General features: G+C 38.3%; 3 protein-coding genes across 6 annotated transcripts in view; 2 read left to right on the top strand and 1 right to left on the bottom strand.

Moving 5' to 3' along the window:
• LOC139980753 (serine/threonine-protein kinase 36-like) overlaps nt 1-10,246 on the top strand; it is a 48,034-nt gene extending 37,788 nt beyond the window's left edge. For both annotated transcript variants that reach the window (XM_071992655.1, XM_071992656.1), the window contains exons 23-31: nt 130-307; nt 693-796; nt 1,427-1,706; nt 2,434-2,575; nt 3,062-3,246; nt 5,696-5,825; nt 6,482-6,554; nt 7,285-7,381; nt 8,851-10,246. In XM_071992655.1, the coding sequence (XP_071848756.1) occupies nt 130-307; nt 693-796; nt 1,427-1,706; nt 2,434-2,575; nt 3,062-3,246; nt 5,696-5,825; nt 6,482-6,554; nt 7,285-7,381; nt 8,851-9,033 (1,372 nt within the window). In that variant the 3' untranslated portion in view covers nt 9,034-10,246. The remainder of the gene's footprint in view (nt 1-129; nt 308-692; nt 797-1,426; nt 1,707-2,433; nt 2,576-3,061; nt 3,247-5,695; nt 5,826-6,481; nt 6,555-7,284; nt 7,382-8,850) is intronic.
• A 706-nt stretch (nt 10,247-10,952) lies between these two features.
• On the bottom strand, nt 10,953-16,912 carry LOC139980755 (Golgi SNAP receptor complex member 1-like). 2 transcript variants are annotated; one of them, XM_071992658.1, is made up of 7 exons: nt 16,780-16,912; nt 15,325-15,430; nt 14,809-14,896; nt 13,952-14,223; nt 13,153-13,182; nt 12,254-12,336; nt 10,953-11,744 (listed from the first exon to the last, which is right to left on the bottom strand). In XM_071992658.1, the coding sequence occupies exons 1-7, from the start codon at nt 16,823-16,825 to the stop codon at nt 11,620-11,622; spliced, it is 750 nt and encodes a 249-aa protein (XP_071848759.1). In that variant the 5' UTR covers nt 16,826-16,912; the 3' UTR covers nt 10,953-11,619. The 2 variants fall into 2 exon arrangements, with proteins under 2 accessions (XP_071848759.1, XP_071848760.1); XM_071992659.1 differs by having other exon boundaries at nt 16,694-16,852.
• Nucleotides 16,913-22,628: 5,716 nt separating this feature from the next.
• Nucleotides 22,629-23,248, top strand: part of LOC139981180 (NAD(+) hydrolase SARM1-like) — a 45,218-nt gene continuing 44,598 nt past the window's right edge. The window contains exon 1 of one of the 2 annotated variants that reach the window (XM_071993381.1): nt 22,629-22,969. The gene's annotated coding sequence lies outside the window, so the exon portion shown is untranslated. Of the gene's footprint in view, nt 22,981-23,248 lie in introns of both variants that reach the window. The other variant, XM_071993380.1, reaches the window with a different exon arrangement.

Genomic DNA, 23,248 nt, shown 5'->3' with positions numbered 1-23,248 from the left:
TACTGTATTTTATATTCTCATGGCTAAACAAGGATTTTTCAATGTTACTAAACATTCATTACGTTATGTATTCCTTTTCTAATGTTTTCCAGGGTACATGTTATGTATTCCTTTTAAATTGTTTTCCAGGGTACTACAAACAGTTGGTCTGAGTGAGTCCGAGCTGGAAGATATCACTGATGGGGATGCAGACAGAGATGAGAGGCAGAAGATGAAGAAGAAAGTGCAATGTCTCCCTCAGTGGACACTTCTCTCACAGGGAGGACTGATGGCTGCCCTTCAGGTCATGTTGAGGATATTTACTATGGTAAGTTTTCTTCCATTTCCCACCTCCCCCACCCCAAGCCCCACCCACACCCCACCAGTTTGACACAAAATCTTTTTCTGTTTCCGTTTCCATGTTCATTTGCTTCTTTAACCCATTATTAATAGGCAAGAGGTACATATAGGTTATATGAAAAGCTGTGAAAGTTTTTCAAAGTAATGTTTAGTGTCGCAAGAATTTATTTATGTGTGTACCAAACCTTTGTGTGTAATAATCTAAATATAGTTTCCACATAACAGGATGTGCATTCATTCCTATGCATCATATTTGGGCAGGTGATTGTGTTATTTTCAAGATGTTTCAAGCCATGGAAATACAATTACTTTTGCCCATGCATCTTGTTTTATGTTTTATTCGTTATTACCAGGAACCGTACCAGTGTGTTCCAACTCTCTGTTCACCGGACAGCTTACCGATGGTGTGTCTTTCAAGTTTAATAAGTGAAGAGTTTCTAGAGGCCCTCGGAGACTGGTTAGTGAAGTTAATGAATCAGGAGGGCATAGATATTAATCATGTGTGACATATGTACTCATATTTGTACTCACATTTAATATTGCACAATGATAGCCAGGTCTGAATGTTAAATGTTGTATGGTGTTTGATACAACCAATTTAGTATTAGTATTACTAAAAGCACTCAGTCAAATCTTCCAGTTTACATCATAGATAACCTTGAAAGAAAGTTCAAGATTGATGTTACTTATTTATTTATTTATTTATATATATATATATAGATATATTTATTTATTTATTTATTTATTTATATTTTATTCTTTATTTTATTTTTTTATTTTTAATATTTTATGTGTGTGTAACTTGTATCTGAGAAAGCTTATTAAATATTTACTACAATTGTTCACATTACAATGAAGCCATTTTTATAGATAATAGCCATTATAGCTAGACATGTTTCTGGCACCATTATTCATCGATTACTTTGTCTCAGCTGGTTAAGCCTTATTTCGAATGGCTATACAGTATTTTAAGATTGCTTATAATTTGGATCCATGTTTATATCCATTAACCTTTTCCTTATTCAATACCAACACATTCAACAAATATCAGTAAACATTTTGTTGTTACTTGTTTTACCTTTTCCAGTGCAATGTTAGAAGTCAGCCACGAAGACTTTGCCTCAGATATTTTGACTAACGTAACTCAGCTACTCTGTTTTCCCTTTGCCATTGACACACATGCTGCAATGTTGTCTGCTGTCATGGCAACCATGGAAGACTGCTATATCGTCATCAAGCTTGTGATTGGCTGTCAGAGATATGTCAGCCAGTCGGAACGTCTTGAGCTTATGATGGGGTTGGTTTCCAGATTAGTACTTTGTAGCGAAGATTTTGTGGAACAATTTGTTTATGCTGAGACTTCCACTGTGAGTATTAAACTTTAATCTCTTTTTGTTAAATCTGATTTTGGTTCAGTTTGATGGGTAAATAATTTGCTGATTTGAAAAAAAAAATATGTCTTTCATGATTTCTGATCATTACCCGCTACAAACACACAATTACATTCTTGTGTGAAGGTATTAATACTGCAATTATGTATAGTAGATATGACTGTTTCAACCAGCATGTTACCTAACTCTTGTTCTTTGCTTTCCATTGGTCGAATGCACACAATAGTTCCTGTGTTGGAATATCGTACTGTAAACCACCTATCCATATAACCTTCGTAGCTGCAACCAAAGCATTTCACAGCAATCTAACATGTGAACAACACTTTTGTATAATTGAAACCTTTAATGTCTCGTTCAAGTTATTTTGCAAACTTTTACATTAAAATTTGGCACATGCTTGGAGTTTGAAGTGCAATTTCCACCCCTGTAATATTGTAGCTTTGAATTAATTGGACACTTTTGTGGAACTTCATAGAACCTTGGAAGCAATCACATCGTTATGGGCTAAACACACGGAGCCAAATATCAGATAGGTCGTAACCATTACTGGTCAAACGAACCTATAAGGTTGAAAATGGTCCTTGATTGTTCCCTGGTGGCGACACCAAGGTCTAGCACTTATGTTAGTAATTAGAAGTACACAATTAATGAAAACTTTAACACAAATAATGAGCATTCTTCTCTGTTATCCTTCCATGCTTAGGGCCAGCTGTTTCTATCCAAGGCTTTCTCATCGAGCAGTTCTCCTGACGTTAAGGGAGAGGCTCTCTCCATCTGTACCCAGCTGGCTCGGTCCTCTGACAAGCACCTACCTATGATAAAGAAAGCTGTTGCTGGAGAGAAGAGTAATTAATGCTTACTGCTGACCTGTATACATACATTAAATTTAATTAAACCTGCATTAACATATATGTTAATATGTATTGAGTCCATTCTAAATATAGTAATTAACTTTGTAAACACAATCCCAGGTCTTCCTTAGGAGAATATTTTCAGGAATATCATTCAGATTCTGTTGATCAAATCTTAATTCACTTTAATAGATTTCCTTTTACATTTAATCTTGTAAAAGAAATTAAATTATTCTCGCAGATAAAATATAATTTTCACATTTCAACTTGTTTCTGAAAATGTAAGAAGTGACATTTGATATTTCTGGTGTAGTATTTGGTAAACAAAGCAACTACTTCTGTTTGATTGGTCATTGTTCTCCAACAAGAATAATGCACAATTGGTTCCTTCATTTTTTTTTCTTACTTACAACAACTGTTGCAAATGATTTCAAATCATAATGATTTCAAATGTGAGATGTTGGCTCTTCTTACCTTTAGATGACTTTCTGTGCTTGAAGGCATTACTCGGCAGTAGTGATGTGGTAGTTGCAGCGAGGGCCAGTGGCATGATGGGTAATCTTCTGCGACATTCCGACCTGTTCTACTCGGTTTTGAAGAGCAAACCTGAAGTAATGAGAGAATTATTAGCCTGTCTCTCTAACGACGATGCAGATGTTCGCAAGGTTTGTACTTAACTCCATCCTCTTGTTATGTTTTTCCTCTCAGAATCATCATCTTAAGAGTGAGGTTTGTAAACTCTAGGAATGTTTCCTTAATGTACCAGTCACTCTTTAATGATGTGGCAGCCTCAGTTATGTCTGTAAGACTATAACAAACACCATGTACCAATATGGTCTTATTTGTGAATTATTTTATGATTATTATTTATGATTATTATTTTATAAAATAAGCTTAAGTTTCATTTGTTGCCCACAGTAACAACAAGATCTTACAATACTGTATCAGTTTGCTTGAATCTTTATTAATTTTTTTGCAATAATTTTCCAAAAAAAAAATTCAAAATGAATGATTGCAATATAGAATAGTATAAAGCTAATGTTCTTGTTTGACACTGTCAGTGTTATGTTTTTCTGTTAGTGTGATTCTTTAAGCTGAATGAAAACGTGAATGCTGATTTAAGAATATTGTATGTCTTGGTTTACAGTTCAAACCTGTTGGAGTCTGATTGGTCAGTTAAGCCAGCTGCTCACTGTCTGACTGATCAAGACCAGACTCAACTCAACCGTCATGACCTAGTTTTCAATGAATGTGGGGCGGACAGTCTATAACTGACCGCCCCTCTCCTCAACACGCACTCGCCAATGACTGATAAGGGCACACAATGACTGCTTTCTGTTACACCCCAGTGCTCTTTTTGGTCACATGCAAAATTATTTTACTGTGATTGGTTATATTTGTTGAGACTGAACAGTCTTTGTCATGAACCACAGTACACTGCCAACTGCCAGTCAGGAGAATGCTACATGTTCAGTTTCCAGACTGGAGCCGACGGGACTCGGAACTGTCAAATTGTGAGCAGTTGTAATCTTAAACGCACACTGCCCAATATCCAACTATATGCAAGGACCAGTGGATAATTGTGTTTTAGGCAAACTTTAAGGCCCTGTCACATCTCACCGGATTGCACGAACGGACAAGAGTACGCGCGAAAAACAGTCATCCGGTTATTTCCGTTGACAAAAGTTGTCGCACATGCATCTGGGGGTTGCAACGTACCGGACGTTCAACGGTGAAAACGGATTACAAACGTACAAGGGACGGACAGCAACGGACGAACAACGGATGAACAACGAACGAACTAACTAACAAACACCAACGGATAGTAACGAATTTACAACGGACAATTAACGGATAAAGAACATACAAAACGTAGGAGTACCGGAAATGTAACGGACATACCGGACTAGCAACGGAGAAGAAACGGTCTAAAACCTGGGCCTCCGGAGTGCCTCAAAATCCGGGGGCATCCTCATGAAGTTGATGAAAGATTTTGGTCTTCCATTTGCAGCTCCTGCATTAGTTGGTCATAAAGACCAAACTGCCGTCTTCTCTGTGGACCCAGCAAGGCGCTAGACCAGCATTTATGCCGAGCACGTCTCTTCCTTCTCTTCTTGACTTGTTCATTGGTCTTGATGTTGGCTTCAATGATAAGCATCTGTGCTTGTAAAGCTGACACTGGTTTGAAGCTTGAATCTTTCTGAAGGGTCCATGATGTAGGTGTTGACGGTATAGAGGTTATAGGAGCAGAATGAGGCGTGGGACGCTTGAAGTGGACAAGGTGGAGGTACGCTGCATCTCCGTTCTATGTCCGTCTGTTATACTTTCCTGGCCTGAGTTCTTCCGTTTCTTCCGTGTAACGTCCGTTACCTTCTGTTCATTGTCAGTTCTATTCCTTTGCACTTCCGTTATTTCTACGTTAGCGTCTGTCGAATATACGGTATAGGTACTGTACTTCTACGTTTCATCCGTTCTTTGTCCGTTAATGATCCGGTGAGCAATAGCAATAACCAGAGACGAACGGAGAAATACAGTATGCCAAAGGCATACAGAACGAACAAAACGCATGAGAAACTGATAAAACGGATTAGTAACGAATAAATAACGGAGACATTTTTCGGTGGATTTCCGTTCCAAGTTTTGTGCATGTTCAAAATCGACACCGGACAAACCGGACCCTCCCGGTAATGAAATGTAGACGGACGGAGGAGAACCGCAGACTAAACGGATACTAACGTACATCAACTGAGTGCCATTTTTTGTCTTCGTTCCCTCTCCGTTATTGCAATCCGGTGAGATGTGACTGGGCTTTTAGATTGGTATCCTTTGGCAACTATAGTCAAATTGCTGATGCTATTAGTAATAGATTCTGGTAAGTATGAGTTAAGTTTGCAAAATGTCTGAAAGTAGATGTTAGGATTTACTGTATTACTTACTGAGCTGGTCATACAAGGTAACACTAAACAAACACTTGTTTTTGTAATTGGGACGGCAGCAGAATTCAAGTTCTCTTTGTAGATCCATGTAACCATTCCAATAAAATGGATTTGTAATTTTGCTGTAAAGAATATCAAATATTTACTATGTTTTCATATCTTTGATATCAACTTCCAGGCTGCTACCTTTGCTGTTGGTAATGCTGCCTACCATACTGGTGATCTCTATGGTCAACTTATTCCTGCCATCCCTCCTCTCGTCCAGCTACTCTCAGACCAGATGATGAGAACAAGAACTAATGCTGCAGGTAAGAGAGATCACACTGATAGCACCCATGGACCTCCCTCCCTCCGACCCCTAGTAATCAATTAGTAACCACCAGGGACCTACCTCCCTTCATCCGACCCCTAGTAATCGATACATATCACCCATGGACCACCCTCCCTCCAACCCCTAGTAATCGAAAAGTATCACCCATGGACCTCCCTCCCTCCGACCCCTAGTAATGGATACTTATCACCCATGGTCCTCACTCCCTCCAATCCCTCGTAATCGATACATATCACCCATCGACCCCCTCACTAGAACCCCTAGTAATCGATAAGTATCACCCATGGACCTCCCTCCCTCTGACCCCTAGTAATTGATAAGTACCACCCATGTACCTCCCTTCCTCCGACCCCTAGTAATAGATACGTTACCTACATCCAGACTTGATGAGAGTTTCTCAGGGGGTGCTACACCCCCAGAAGGGCCTATGGAGGTGTAGGATAAATAATACCGTATTTTTATTTTCATAATTTATATCCTGAAAGAAAAATAAAGACTATTAAAGGAGGTCAGATATGATAATTGTCCTCAGAACCTGGATCTCTACACCATTGTTTACATCTTCCATAATAAATCAATTTCATAATAAATCAACGGTAATCCAGATGTAACTGGATTGTTTTCATTCTGTAGGTGCACTGGGAAACCTAACCAGACACAACCACAAACTATCTGCCCAGCTCATCAAGTCTAAAGCACCGGATTAGTGAGTATCTTTTGTGTAAAATCTCGACCATTCTTCATTTATTTTGTGAATTTTCATTCATTTCAGAATGCATTAGCATCCTTTTGACCTGGCCATTGATTTTCATTAATGTTATAGCAGGTTAATCCCTAAATACTGCTTTATTCAAGAACTTTGGTGTGTTTAATATTTTGACAGTTATAACAGAAATGTCTAGTTTGTTCATAAAACACACATTCCTTGATATGAGACAAATTTCAGTTGCAGTCCTAGAATGCTCTACATTATTGTTTAGACCAGGGGTTCCCTAACTGGGGTGCATGAAACCCCAGGGGATGCGTGAGTCCATCCCAGGGAGTTCGTGAGACGTTTCTGAAAGTCACAACTAGAGTACTTTTTATTGAACTAAAATCTGATATATCATATAATTTAGCAATGTACAAAAGTTGTACCTATGGACAACCTCTACAATATTACACTATGAACCTGATCTTTACAAAGCACTGTTATACGTATTATTTTTTTAGTATAATAATGACTCAGATCGTGTCTCGAAAAGTTGGGGGTTCGTGGACAACTCTGTTAGGGAAACCCTGGTTTAGACAATGTCAGACTTCAGCCTCTACAGTTAGATCCTAATCTTTGTGTGAAGCTCAAGATTGATTTGTAAAGAAATCTGTTTTTTCCTTTCTTCCACTTGTATAATAGATGTAACACATGTTATGTAAGTAGATTACTTTTGTTTTAACAGCTTATTGGAAGTTGGTTGCCATGACAGTCAGTATGGGGTGCAGGAAGTAGCTCTGGTGGCATTAAGAACTATGTGTAAACATCCAAACTTGAAACAGGTAAGTCATTATTTTTACAAATTCAAACACTGTCTTTTATGAGTTACTGATTGATTCTCAGTATGTGAAAGATGTTAGTTTTTATACAGGTTCCATGCAAATACTGGTCAGGCACAAGCTTTATCGCTAGTCAGTTGCTGTGAAATGTCTTTAAATATGTTGAAAAGCTTGACAAATTCAGTTTTTTTTTAAAACAAGCAATAAAATGCCAAGACAATCCTACAACACACTTTCACAGTAGTCATAATTAGCCCTAGCTAAATTTGAATGCACACATCCGGGTATAATTTATGAACCATTTACTGTTAAGGTTACTTATTAACTAATTACACCCTTGGAGGGTGAGCAAAGTACATGAAAATGTGAATGTAAGAGATAGCTTGTAACTTCAGCGTAATCCGATGCGAAGTAGATTGGTTGCTATAGCAGTGTGCCTGAAAATTTAGCAGCCCTTTGCTAAATGTTGGTATTTATTTGGAACTAAATTTTTTGAAGGTTTTAAGCATGTGTTATGACATTAATTCATTGAACTGACAATGTGCCTTGTGCTGGATTCAATTTGCCTCGTTGCATTTTTAAGAGAGGAGTCTGCAAATGTTTATGAGGACTTTTTCCTCCCCTCCCCCACTCTCTAGCATTTTAATCTCAATGTTGGAGCAAGCTTACTGACTTATATATTACTAACATATAATTATTATTATTTTTTTATATTTTGGATGATTTGACCCTCAAATATGTTTTTCCATTTGTAATATTACACAGATTTATTTTGTGAGTAAATACACATTGAAGGTGGCTGTAAAGGGGAAGCAAAAGTGTACAGTGTAAGCAAAAGTGTACATGACCAACTAGTTACATTTTACAAGCAATACTGATATTTAAAATTCAAAGAAACTGTTAGTGTGTTGTCCTCAAGTTTGGATAAGTGTTTCACACCAGCATATATACCTAAATTTGGCAATTATTATTATTATTTTTTTCAAATTGAAAATGTGAAATATATTGGTTTTATCAGTTTCTGGATCTTTGCTGTTATTTGATCATTTGCGGATGGTTCTTCAAGCACAAAAATAAATAAATAAAATAATAATACATGAAAAACTCAAAACTAATAGCATTTCCTTACAAGTGAAGTTCTTTTCATGTGTGTGTGTGTGTTGTAATATATCAATGATAGAAGTCTTTGGAACCATCAGGAGTGGTCAGGATGTAATTAACTCCAGCGGTTGTAGCGTAGAAGTTCATATTTACAGTTTGAAGTGAAGAATGAGACTCTTTGAGACTTTTGAAGAATGAAGTTTCTTTATTATTATTATTATTATTATTATTATTATCAATGCCAACAGCATTCATAAAATGCTATTCTGCATTTGTTGTGATGTGTACAAGTTCAAATTATAATACTTTTCTTTTAATAAATAAATGACTTTTGCTCGACATATAGCATTTGGGGTTTACTTTTCTTACAGGTCCTTCTAAAGCAGAAAGGATTAAACAAGCTTTCGACACTAATTCATAATATTCAGTCGTCGGACATTTCTATACCCGTTCCTCGTCCGGGGTCCAATATAGCTCGAAATACGGCCGAATCTGTTCTCCACCACGCCCTCAGGCTGCAAACAAGCCTCAAAAGAACTGCAAGTGCTAGGTGATGATGTCATCATGATGTCATGAATAAGTGATATATTTTTTTTCTCCGAAATCATATCACGTTTCATTAGGGCATCAGTCACACTGGGTTGCCATGTGCCAGTCAGAGGAACAAATGCAATGTGGTAATGCAGAAAAAGGATATAATTTACTACCTAGTAAAAAAGCTCTATTCCAAACGTTAATTTATGCAGTGGAAATAAGAGACACTGAAAACCACACCAACAGACAAGTAAATGATAGATGATGAACATGTGACCTTACAGTGTGTACAAGTGATACATACCATGGTTACATGAATTGTGTATTACACATATGCAAATCTTATCCCCGAATATTGTATAAAACTGACCCATGTGCCAAAATTGTGACAAAATCACATTAAAGATATTACGCTAGCGGGGGCAAGGACATTTCTCTTGCAGACTTACAACTATCTTTAATCCTGTTCATTTTGGTGATAGCTCAACCAGAAGTGCATCCTATCAGGACAAGGGATGATGGGTAAATAGTTTGGTCATGACGTAACGCAGCTGTATGAATTAAACATCACAGAACATGGCCTTGTAACAATAAGCTCCTCACAAATAAACAGTTCATTCTTGATGGTAATAATTAATCTAAATGGCTGAGATTATTTTATCATTATTTCACAGCATAAATTTAAATACATCATTTTACAGTGCTCTGCAAATTGTGTCGCCAGGGGTAACAAACTACATTCAACCATATTAGCAATAAGAAAATATAAAATATCTTTTATGCTTCAAAGTTAAACTTTAAGACTACCCAAGAGTAACTTAGACTGTAAGACCACCCAAAACAAGAAAAGGGCTTTCAAGCCCAAACAGTGTAAGATGGTGCAAGCTCTCGTCTGAATATATGGCAGTAATCAAAACAATTAAATTGTATTAAATATCATTGACATCAGACTGAAAAATGACGGCTAAATCAGTTTGTAAATTCATCAGAAACTAAAAATTACATATAGAATGAAAAAAGAAGAAAGAAGGGAGACTGATAAATATAATTTAGCCTTGAAGGAACTTTCTTTGAGAAAAAATGTTCTTGTTCACCTTGAGATGTATTTTGTAATATGTTGAAGCAAGTTACATAGTAGTAGCAGTTAATGAATATGTAAATTAGTATTTGTAAATATCTGTTGACAGTTTTGTAGACATTTTTGAGAAACAATAAATGGAAATTTTACTTTCAGTTTTAACGTTCAACTGTTTCATTTCTTGCAAGGTATTTGTATTGTATTTTCTTTCTTAGGCATTCAAGCGTTTTACGTGCTTCAACAGATCTTTTATGGCTGATTTACGTAGTAATGCATATCCTCCGTCCAGTTTTTAATTGTTTGGATTACTATTTCTGACTATTTGGTCAACTTTCATGGCTCAATGATCCTAAACAATGTGCTTTGTTACCATGACAATATTTCCTTTTCTGAATATTTGAACACCTGCATATTCCTTTCATTCATAGCCAGAGGCAGTTAGCATACAAAATATTTCACACTCAACAATTTTAAAAGGTTAAATAGTAATATTCAAGATATTTTGACTATTGTATCTGATTTGGCATATATGTGGTTTTCACATGTTTGGAGGGATTTAATTGCCTGCCTAAGACATAACATAACATACATGGCTTGGTTAACAGCATAATTACTCTCTTCATCAATGCTCCTACAGAGAATACTTTGTTGCAAACAAATGTCACACATTTGCTTAAACCATTGTCTGTAAAACGAAACAATTAGTCTAGACCTAACACACTATAACAGTAGAGATACTTAGCCGAGCCTTCTTTCTAAATTCAGTACTGAAATATTTACGTTTCCCTTACAGCTGAAGCTAACATTCAGCAAACTTTGCTAGAAGAATCACTGACATTTGTTCAAGCTAAGTTTCCTGTATTCTTGACAACAATTACAACTATAAACAAGAGCACTTAATTCATGAAATGGACAATTTATACATCTCGTGCAAGACAAATTCTACAGACCTTAGATCACTGAGCCTTATGATCAACAAAGCAATGTGCACGTTGTAGATCACTAATACTAAGACTGTCTGATCACTGAAGGATATACAAATGAGCACAAATACAGAAATATAATAATTCAATGAAATAAAAGACATCAACTGATGATAAATGCTAAATATTCAAAATAAATCTAATAATGTTCATCAGATGATAGGAAAATAATTTACAATTACTACATGGCTTCACTTTCTGTCTCACAGAAAGTATGTTCCACCATTCCTTGTCATATTTTCAATTGGGTGGAAACCACCCACAAGTTACCATGACAACATGTGTCTGTACAGTCTTCCACTGTTCAGTAAAACCACATGCCAGCACTGGTACTGTTTAGGATCAAGGTCTGAAAATAGTTTCCACATAAGAGGAAAACAGATCCTAGATGCAAGAGGCCAGAGAGAATAATAAATTGGCAGGTGGTATTTCTGGCAGACCAGGTAGTTGACGAGAGACCAGAGTGACGTAAACCTTACGGTCCTCCCCGAATGAAGACTCCCGCCGCATTTGGTCGGAGACGTTCGAAAGAGGTGTTGCACCGCTCATCGGAAAGCATAGAGAAGCAATAGTATGATACATACGGCGACCACTCCACCGATGATCAGAGTGTCTCTCCTTTTACGTATGTTTATTCTCTGTATAAGACTATTCAAAAGTGGAAAACGATCTGTACCATTTCGTCAAGGCTTAATATGAGAAAAGTAGCTGATTTCTTGACAAATCAACAACATGAAGTTCAATAACAGTACATGTGAAAAGATGTAACAAAGAATGCAAAGATGCAAAATAGCAACAAAAACAACTATTATCGTGCCTCAGAGTAGGGGCACATTTTCTTTTTTTTTGTCATTTTTGTTAATGATTTCAGCAGCAGAGTAGACATCAAATCATCTGAAACAAACAGAGGATTAATTAAGCAAACCTTAGAGAGTTATTAAGTCTTGAAAATAATGGAAAAGTGACAGAAACATTGCATAAAACATGACAATAAGCAGACCTGACCTTTCTTTTAAAGTTTTAAGGAATTTGGTCATCAACAAAATCAACACAATATAGTCATTTACCCCCCTCGCACTACCACATGGACACGTTTATAGTTGGTTAAAAAGAAATTTTGTCATCTCAAAACCAAAACTGTAAAATTCGAACAAAAGGCTTTCATTTATCAAAGGATACTGGCTAAATTATTCATTCCAGTTGATATCTTCTTCATGGTGTTTCTTTGTTCTCTCAAGTTCTCTTTGGTTGCCAAGGCGACACTGTGGATACAGGAAGGTAGGTAGGAAGTAATATATGTATATCATGAGTACAACCAACACAAGCACAAGTACAGTATATTATTTGTTTACTTTAGGGTTTAGCAACTCTGCACATCTTTATATATGGACAATGTTTGCATTGGATCCTTTGATGTTGAACAGAATTTGCAAAACCGAAAATATTTTATGCCACAACCTCCATCGCATTCACATTTCATTGCCCTCTCTAGGTCTGATCATCCAAGTGGTATCACTAAATAGGAAGTTGCATCTTAATTCAAGTCACACAAAAGAATCGGTGAATCTTGTTCTGTACCCTGTATATTATCAAATCAGTACAGAGTGTCCTGAGGTAACAGTTACACGCCATACACAATAACCAATATTGAAGTCATGTCAAGGTGGAGAGATGAGTTCTAACCACTCTGTATATTGGTTTTATGGGAATCAGCTTCAAGTTATTCTGCACCTATCTAGTGATACCTTATTGACAGATTACTTCCAGACATGGAACTATGTACTTTAAAAGAAGTGATCATTAAATGCCAGAAATCAAACGTCATTGAGGTTAATATGATATTATCTGCTTCATAACAATAAGAATTTGACATTTTAGGTTTAAAAGGTATGCACAGTGTTTAACAATAAACGTAAAAATCATGTTTCTTCTAGCTGAGAATTTAAATATATCTTCATTCTTCAAGATGGAAAATCAGTTTTCGTAAAAAAAAAATTGAATTTTAAAGAAGTAACATCCCTGTATCTTTTCCTCTGATTTTCCTCTGAACATGTAACAAACTTGACTGTAATACTCACTCAATAGTTTCGTCAGCTATCCTATCAGCACTGTCAGAAGGGAAATAACATTAACAAAGGTTTCATGAAACATGTTTAAACATTTGAAATTAGCCATAAAATACTAGTTTCATCAGAAAAAAATATAAGTACACTTATCTCCCCTGGTCATTTACTTCACCACTGTTTACCAACAGTACAATTTATCCTATTTTATATAGAACAGTTCAATAGCCCAAAGAGATAAATAGCTTAGAATAACATCCCTATGCATAGCCCTATACACATATATAGCACAGCTCACATATATACATATATAGCACAGCTCACATATATACATATATAGCACCAGCTCATATATATACACATATATAGCACGGCTCTATACATAACTCTATACACATATGAACATATATATACACACATATATAGCACAGCTCACATATATACACATATATAGCACCAGCTCATATATATACACATATATAGCACGGCTCTATACATAACTCTATACACATATGAACATATATATACACACATATATAGCACAGCTCTATATTTCTATACAATGATGATGATTGCACTTAAAAGCCTTTTTGAGCGCACACACTTTGAACCAAAATCACTGAAGCATTCAAGAAAACATTATAATAATATGTTGGTAATATGGAGTAGCTTTTAAAATACTACTAAAAAACCGTTATTCTCAAGTAAAAACTAAAATTTTAGAATTGAAAGCTTATTTCTGTTATTCCTAAAAGTGAAATCAATTCTCCAAGCTAGCAGCCCTCCCCAAACCCCTCCCCGTTGTAAAACTTACTTTCTTATATGTTCATTCTCTTTAAGGTATATTTCAGATCGTCTGTTCAGACCAGAAGAGCTCTTGTAAGCATCAATGTCTCTCCTCACAGACCCTAATAGTTCTTCTCTTTCTCTACAGGCGGTAATGTTTGCTTTTGTTTTCTGGAATTCTTGACTGTAATCTTGTAAGATATCTCTATGCCTCTGCAATGTGTGCAGTAAGGCCGAGCTCGGTGATGACATGGATATGCTGTTTGTGTATTCAGACATTTTGTCATTGACTTCTGTCAGCTGTGAGATCAAGAGATTAAGAAAATGAAATTGTAGCCAATGATTTCTTGGGTCTTTCCAGCTAAAAAAAATTATGACTTCCCAGTCAGCTTTCTTAATGAGTTGCGTATATATGTATATAGATACATACATATATAATTGAAATCGTAGTGAGTTGAAATATCCAGAAAAGTGACAAAACTTTCAGCCTCCACTTAGATTCAAACCCGGGCCTCCCGCTTTATATGCGGACACCCTAACCACTGGGCTATGGATGATATATTGATATATGTGTATATATATATATATATTTTCCATGCTACTTTCTGGGTTGTAGGACCTACCCAAAGAAATTAGTTTGTGACCTCATGGTTACATGTGTACAATGTACCTGTGGTTTTTCAACTGCCACAGTCAGCAACATACAGTATGAGTAATATGTCTATGATGAGCTATCAGCCTGTCACTGTGCAACTTTTTGTGTGCTTACATTTGCTGAGACTTTGCTCAGACTATTACAGCAGGTTTTAATAGTGTGCTCTTACTTTTGCCAATGTTGCACTGATTACTGGTGCAACTGTATGACGCTTAATCTGATGTACTTACTTTTGCTAAGAGTTGTTCTATTTCCATGGCCATGGTGTCAAACATGTGCTCACTATTGGAAGCACTGAGTAACGGCGAGGTGTCAGAACTGAGGATATGAAAATCATTGAGGATAGTCAGAGTTAAAGTCGAACACACAATGCAGAGCGAGATTACAACTATAAAACTACAATGTTATTCAAACTACACTTTTGAAAAAGTTACACAACTCTGACTTTTGACTGCATAATTATCTAACAAAACATGATAAAATAAAAAAGAAATAAGTAAGAAAGAGTCCTTTCGGTTCCTAAGCAAATAAATCATAGGCTCTGCAATGCTGTGGTTGCAACTAGGATCAAATCTGAAATTTCACAAACCTTTACATCAAATTACTACACAAAAATTGATACCTCATATCCCCTTAAACAATTTATACAATGTTTCATAAAAATACAATGTTTCATCAAAACTTATTCTGAATTTTAGTTGACATTGAAAAAGTTGACAAGAATTCAGGCAACTACAAAATATCACCTGTTAACATCATCTCTGTGGGAACTGTAGTTAGTTCCAAGTTTGCTGAAAGACACCAGTTTCAAATCTATTTCATTCTCCAGCTGTCTGGCCCTCTTTCGGAGGTCTGTAAGAAAGAAACAACAGAATTCAATTTTTAAGTCACTGGTCAAGAAATATAAGATTATTAGTTCAACAACTTTTCAATTCACAGAGTAAAACCAGTAGTGCAATGTCTTCTGTACAAACTGTATGCAGAAATACATATCTGCTCATCCATGTGCAGAACTAAGAATGGTCAGTAACTACCCTCACCAGTTGAAGGGATAGTCCTGTGGCTGAAGTTGATTGCTTTAGGAAAATACTTAAACTTTTGCAGCTGCATATCAAAACCATATCCTCATAGCATTTAGTATGCTACAGATATGACTTTTTCAACTTTGGTGGTATTTTGTGAATGCATCAACAACAGAGTGAATGATCAATGTTACCACGGCAATTCAGCAAACTGTGTTTCTATATATATCTTTAAGTCACTTATTTAGATAGAAAGAAAATAGTTCTACAACAATAAAATTGCATTTTAAGTACAGAAATCTTAGACTGCGATGTAAACATTCTGAAAGTATCAAGTTTCATGGAAAAATCAGCAAGATTGTAATAGAAAAGCAAGTTTTCTCAAGAACATTTGCCGTTATGATGTCATAAACCACCCACTAAATCAAAGTCCCAGGTTTAGCCAGTCTAAAGTAGGTTCCATTGTATCAACCATATCTAAGTAAGGGATGAGATATTGAGATAAATTTGTCAACTAAGTAACAGCGTTTAATTTTTTTCTCATGTAAGTATGACATTGTCTACCAACCTGTCTCACAAAAATAGGGACATTTACATTTACCATCCTCAAAATTAGGGCATAAAGTGGGATAATTGGGTAAAAATCTACACAAAACATGATAGTGATAAAAAGTACATTAATGAACATAGTGATACTGTTTTGAGTCAACTATTCTCAACATAGTGTTATTATCTTGAACTATTATCATGTCAATTGTACATATTTCTCTGATCACAACCACCACAGATTCGACCTCTGTAATACCAGTTCTCCCTTTGAAAGTTCTAACTTAAACGATCAGACTTAACTGACTGTGTCAGTGTAAACAAATGTCAATTAGCCTAACACAGTAACAGGTTAGGCTAGCACTTAGTTATTGCTGTTAATGTTGGAACGTGAAACATATATATACTAACGACGTAATGCCTCACGTCTTACAGTTACACTCGCAGGATGACACTAACGTTATCCACTGATCTGTTGTGTTTGTAATAACTACCCATGTCCGTCGAATGAAACTAATAATGAAAATACATTTATAATGCGACATACTATCAATCTTATCATTCATGATGCGGAAGATCAGATTCAGGCTACAATGGTGAGAAATGTGAAGGTTCCAACGTGTTCGATTTTACCTTCCCACAAGTTTCCGTGTGCCATCTGTTTTTCGGTGGAGTCCATACATAAAAGTGCTAAACTTGCCTGAAATCGTTTACGTTATAAAAACAGCCAAGTATTGCGTAACTTCAATCGCAAGGCGCGGATTGGTGATTTTAGACCATGGAGGTAAAAACAGTTTTTACCTCCATGTTTAGACTTAGGTAGAGAAAATTTCACCAGCGGACACCACCTTCCTCACATCTCCTCTCTAGCTCCCTTCCCCTCCAACGCCACATCTCCACTGGCGGATCCAAGGGGGGGCCAACGGGGGCCATGGCCCCCCCCCCAAAGGTGAGCCAAAAAGTGTTTCCGAACATCCGCTGAATCATATGATTGGAAATTAAAAAAATCGAGAGGAATAGCAGTGGTAGACTAGTCTAAACCTTTACGTTTTCTGGTTTAAAATTAAATGTATGAGCATGAGGATTTACAGTTTATCACCATTTTGCAGTTACAGGCTGGTTGTAAGAAATTTATAACCTATGAAAAATATTTTTTTTTGAGAAAGATGATCCCAACTTTGTTTTATAAATATTTTAGAAAATTACACCTGGGAAACATTTTTTTAGAAGTAAATTAACATCACCATTGTACACTTTTGTCGCACCAAATTGCATCTGAGGCAGCGGCGTAACGCCTATGGGCTCGGACGGGGCAAACCCAGGGGCCCCCGACCAAAGGGGCCCCCCGCTGCACTGATGTACAGAACTTAGAAGAGGGGTCCCCTTTTTTTTCTTTTGAAACGGCACGTTTTCGTTGGAAAAGAAACTATAAACGAGACAATGGACATATTTTTCTGTGTGACCTTAGTACCGACTCAAAGCTGTTATCGGCTGTGGTCCTATTTATTACACTTCTTGTCACAGTGGCGACCGCAGAAAGATCATTCTCCAAGTTGAAGCTAATCAAGACTTACCTACGTTCAACCATTTCTCAAGATCGGCTGGATTCGCTGGCTATCCTTTCCATCGAGAGCGAGGAGGCATGGTCACTTGATATAGATGGACTAATCGATATGTTTGCTGACAAGAAGGCCAGGCTCAGTAAATTCAAGCTCTAGCCTTCCCAAGTTCTCGGGAACTTGGATACCATTTGTCCACAGGAGTTACGCCACGGGTGGAAATATACATGTTGATGTTAATTGGACATTGGTCATTTGGTCTTATTGTCCTTTCAATCTCTTAATGTATTCTAGCTTTGCAACACATTTTTTCATGTTCCCAGTATGACAGACAAGGCGGACCAAAAATGTGTCTATGAACGCAGATTTTACCCAAAATCTCAGTCGATGAAATCACCACGAAATGTTCCATATACGGCTTAGATTGCACCAGAGAGCTTGTAGAACCCCAGAGCTTCCAGGGCTCTAAGGCGGGCCCTGGACCCTCGCCTTTGGGACTTCGCGCTCCGCGCTCGTGATGTGCGCTCATTATGATACATTTTAGTGGGTGCTCCATTTCCCAAAAGCCATGGAGACCACCATGACACTAATTTAAGCGCGGAGCTCTCCCATCTTGACGCGAAGCGAAGCTAAAATGTTTGCCAAAAATATCCCCAAGATTGCCGGAAATGGCAATACCCAGGCCTTGTAATTTGCATCTAAACATTCTTTATTTCATTTAGGAATTTATACTTCCAAAAACAAAACGTAAAATCACTTTGTAGGGGAAAACAGGACTTTACGTTCCTTTATAAACTCTGCTTTACTTAGTGTTTTACACAGGTAATTGAAAATATCAAAGATGGTACGTAGCTGTAGCCTATGCCGAGGGATGGGGGAATTGAGGTGTAAATTAATTGTGTTATCAATATTTGTTTTACCTGCCAAAAAGGGACCTTCTGGGTAGGGGGAAATGAGTTATTATAGTGGGTCGTGTAGGTGACTGGGGGCCGCGGCTCCTATATGATAACAACTGGTATGCAGTGGCGGCGGAACCGGGGGGGGGGCTTGGGGGGGGGGGCTCAGCCCCCAATGAAAAAGTTGAGGGGGCAAATGCATGATAAGCCCCCCCAATATTTACCAAGGCTCCGAAACGTGCATCTGCCCATTTTTCAATGCATACTTGTCGATCTGTCCGATGCACACGTATACTATATAGGTGTTATAATTTTAGTAATTGCTGGGGGACCCTCGGCCCGTCCCCTGGCTATAGACCACATTGTCACCCCAACCGCGTCTTCACGCCCCGTGAAAAGTGGAAGCAGTGAGTGTGAGTACCGGTAAGCGTAACACAACTTCGTCTTAGGCCAATGACTTGCCTTATTTGAGCCAGTTCTCCAACATCCCCTTACTTAGTGGCGGAGCGTTCATATATACAGTCAGGGGGCGGATGCCCCCCCTCCCTGACGGACTCAAATGGACTGCTGGCGCCCTTTTCAGCTTTTCAATACTTTTTACTTATTCGCGATTATTGACTATTTTATTGCGCTCTCATATACCTATTAACATTTGTCATATTCTGTTGGTGTAATTTTCCGACAAAATGGCGACGACACCTATTTATTCTCCGTTTATCTGCAAATTAGCAAGGGTCATTTCCTGCAATCTAGGGAGTATCTTTACTCAGAAATTTTCTGTACGCTCCGCGCCAACCTATGGTGGCGCTCCGCTTAGATAGTGTCGAAAGCGCCCCTACAGACCATTCTTGCCCACCCCCCCGACCAATACCCCTAGCTCCGCCACTGCCCTTACTACACTCAAAAACGTCTTTGCATGCGAGTATGTATGTATGTATGTATATGTGATCTTCCCGCAAGCAGGAACTCGCGAAAGAAGCCATGGAGGCTTATAGACTCGCAAGCTGACCGAAGCCAATTTCTCGGCACACATCCATTTAACGTCCATGTCGGGAAGTTGTTATTGAACAACACCCTTGCCAGACGACACACATTGCTGTCGGCGGGGAATCGAACCGAGGATCTCATGACTGGGAGACGCCGGCGTTAACCACTAGGCTATACACTCCGCCTCACTACGAGTACACTACGAGTAATAGCTACTCTCTTAAAACACCATCGAATATACAAATTACAATGTTTTTACAGACTTTTACGTACAATCTGAGAAATTGCAGGCTTGAGACCCATATTTAAGGGCTAGGTATTCGCAGCATAAAACACTCGGGAAGTTCCGTTTCCGGTCAATTGGGGGTTTGAAAAAACCCAAAATTTTCTTGTACGCTCCGCGCCAACTGATGGTGGCGCTCCGCTTAGATAGTCTCCACACATTAGCCCCCCCCAATAATTTTTACGTTCCGCCGCGCCTGCTGGTATGCCATTAATTTTTTAATTGTCATTGTTAGCGTTTGTATGCAAAACTCAGGCTGGCAACGCAGCTGGTACAGTGCTGTTGGAAGCCATGCATATATTCTTGTTATGAGTTCAGCAATTCTCCAAAAAGATAGCATGCATTTGTCAAAACAAGAGGTTGTTGAAACAAACAGTTTGCACTATGATAAAAATAAGACTGTCTCAACCCGGCCGTTTATTGTGCTGATTTCTCCTTTATTTTCTAATATCGGAAAATTCTTGTCCCGTCGTCCTCAGTAGCGGCTCCTTCCCCCAAATTAACTCCTGAAAACGGGTCTGATTGTATAGCTTCAAACCTTGATCGATATCTGTTGGTTCCGCATTTCTCTATGGAAGTCAGCTAGTTCGAAAACCGAATGGGCCTATCGCGGTTCCGTTGACAGTGAAAGCGATTCAGGGTCTTAAGTTGTGAAATCCATGCAGTCATAGGTTTTAAGCAAAGTCACCCAGGAATTGCACCTGGCCAGGGCACGTAAAAACACACAAAAAAAAACAACGAACCGACGGATCTGCTCGCAGCCCCAGTCCCCTTGCATCGAGACGCGGTGACGTTCAGTGGCGGAGATTTCTTGTCAGAAGTGGGGGGGTTGCAGGCCATTGTTGAAATAAAAAGTCATAACTGCTGGCTCACTATCTAAGTGGAGCGCCACCATAAGTTGGCACGAAGTGCACAAGAATTTTTTGGCAACTATTGCCTCCCAGATTGCAGTAAATGGCACTGCCCAGGCCTTGAAAAGCTGCATTTAACCCGGGGCGTATGCAGGATTTTCTAACCCGGGGGGCGCGTATTACTATCTAAGCGGAGCGCCACCATTGGTTGGCGCGCAGCGTACAAGCAAATTTCTGGTTTTGGTACCCCCAGATCACCGGAAATGGCACTTCTCGGGCTTGAAACATCACACATCATATCCTGTGGATCATTGCTTTTGTAGGTGATTCTTCATCGCGGCCCACAATATCCGTCAGCCTCACTGTTCAGAATTTGAAAATTCACAATTCTCGTGAATAAATTCACTTCAAAACATACCCATAATGTTGCACAAAATATCATCATTGGACAACCGTTATAGAAAAAAACCCTTCAAATTGCACGAGTATGATGAAGTATGATGAAGAATGTTGGTTAGGGAATTTTCGAAAATTCAGACGGCTACTACAAAATTTCGTTGAAGGAAATAAAAATTTACCAGATATTTCCGAAACCGAACACTACACACATCGACAGTTTTGAGCATGGGCGCAGATTAGTCTTGGATAATGGTGGGGACGCGTGTCTGTTCTATGACACTATCTAAGCGGAGCGCGACCATGGGTTCGCGCGTAGCGTACGATTTTTTTGGGCAAATATACCTCCCAGGTCGCCGGAAATAACACTTCCCAGACCTAATGATGCTCCTGAACCTCCTTAAGTTTTAGATCTCATGGCTTAGAAATTTAGTTTAGAGAAATACATTGGCGTCTGCAAAAAGAAAATCAGGGGACAAATAATCCAAGTAGACTTTTGTATATACGATGGGTCTGGGGTCCTCTCCCAGAAAACAAATATAGACTGCCGCAAATGCGATTTCCGTCCTATATTTAACATGCTGTGGATAAAATACAATAAAATGAGAACTGCTGCATGTCATTTGCACAATGCTGGATCAAACTGCGCCAAAGTTCAATACAGGGGAACTTGAAATGCAGCTATTGGTCAAGACAAATTGGTGGGGACACGGTATATCATGTCCCCACTACTGAAAAAGTTGGTGGTGACGCGTCCCGCTGTCCTCACCAGGATCTGCGCCCATGGTTTGGAGGCTGTTTATAGTGGAACGCCATTTTCATGCTCACTGATATGATGTGATATCTGCTGTTTGCTTTACAAATTGGAATAATTTGTCACTGTTCCTCTTTCTCTTCCCGTTTTCTTGCCGTATTTTCTACTCCATCCTTTTCTCCTTTTCTCTCTTTCTTCTTTTTCTTTTCCTTCCTTCACCTCGTTGAAGTTGGCAAGTGTATACAGTTCCAAAGCTATTCAACAGCAACAAAACGTTATTTTGTGTATGTCTGTTGTGGGGTGAAGTTAGCGCTAGGAGCTACAAGTTCCAATGCGCAAGGTGGGGGAAAAGTGCTAGAAATAATGTGTGGGTCAATTCTAACTCGGTTTTCGGTCGTTAATTGTTGATGTAGCCTAACAGGTAAAAGGTTGAAATGACTTTAACAATTTCAAATTTAATAATATGATTTATTATGCCATTTGGAGCACATAACATAGGCTATAACAGAACATTACTGGCAAAAACTAGGGGGGGTTGATTGTGTTGGCCAACCCCCCTCTTCAAAAAGTGGGGGGGGGGTTAAACCCCCCCAACCCGCCCTGTTTCTCCGCCACTGGTGACGTTTACCATTCGTCAGGTGTGTATCACGATCCCCTAGACCGGGAACATAATGCGACACATTATATTAGCCAAAAGTCCGAGAAGCGATACAGCTCTGCGGCAATTTATACTTACCGCCCCCTGCAGAGCATGCTGCACCTTAGAATTTATCTTTTGATGCGTTGTTGTATGAATTTGGTCGTAGTATTACCCCTGTGACATTTAGGGCTATTTTTGCTTTGATCATTTGTCCTTGTTGACCATTTCACATTACCATGAGTAGCAAATAATTTTAATCAAGTTGGGAGCTCGAATTCATTTTGGTATCATGTGGTCTTTCCGTTAGGATTTATCTTTGACTTGTACCGGAGAAGTCCCTGGATACGCTACACATGATATTTACAGACAGACAACGGCAGGAGGTATCCGAGCAACACACGGTTTCTAGAGTCTAGTTTCAGCTGGCATTACGGAAAGTAAAGTCATCCTTCTGCAGGTTTGTCGTAGGTAAATTGTCGTGCTTAACATATAATAGTAACTGTCTACTTTATGTGATGGATGAGGGATAAATCTATGACATCAAAGCTTACGTAAGCTAGTTTTAGCTAAAGCTAACTTAGGCCTCGATTGCTCTATTTACTCAGTAGGCTACCCTGCAAGTCTGAACTTTCTATCTGGTTTTGGCATGGATCTCAGCCTGTGTTAGAAGTTGCAGTTATTGCGTGTCGATCACTATCAAACCTAAGTAATTAGCGCTGATCAATTCATGTATTTC

Source organism: Apostichopus japonicus, chromosome 15, assembly GCF_037975245.1.
Source record: "Apostichopus japonicus isolate 1M-3 chromosome 15, ASM3797524v1, whole genome shotgun sequence".
NCBI lineage: Eukaryota > Metazoa > Echinodermata > Holothuroidea > Aspidochirotida > Stichopodidae > Apostichopus > Apostichopus japonicus.
Note: the sequence above shows the minus strand (reverse complement) of the source record. Positions and strands in the feature narration are given on the sequence as shown.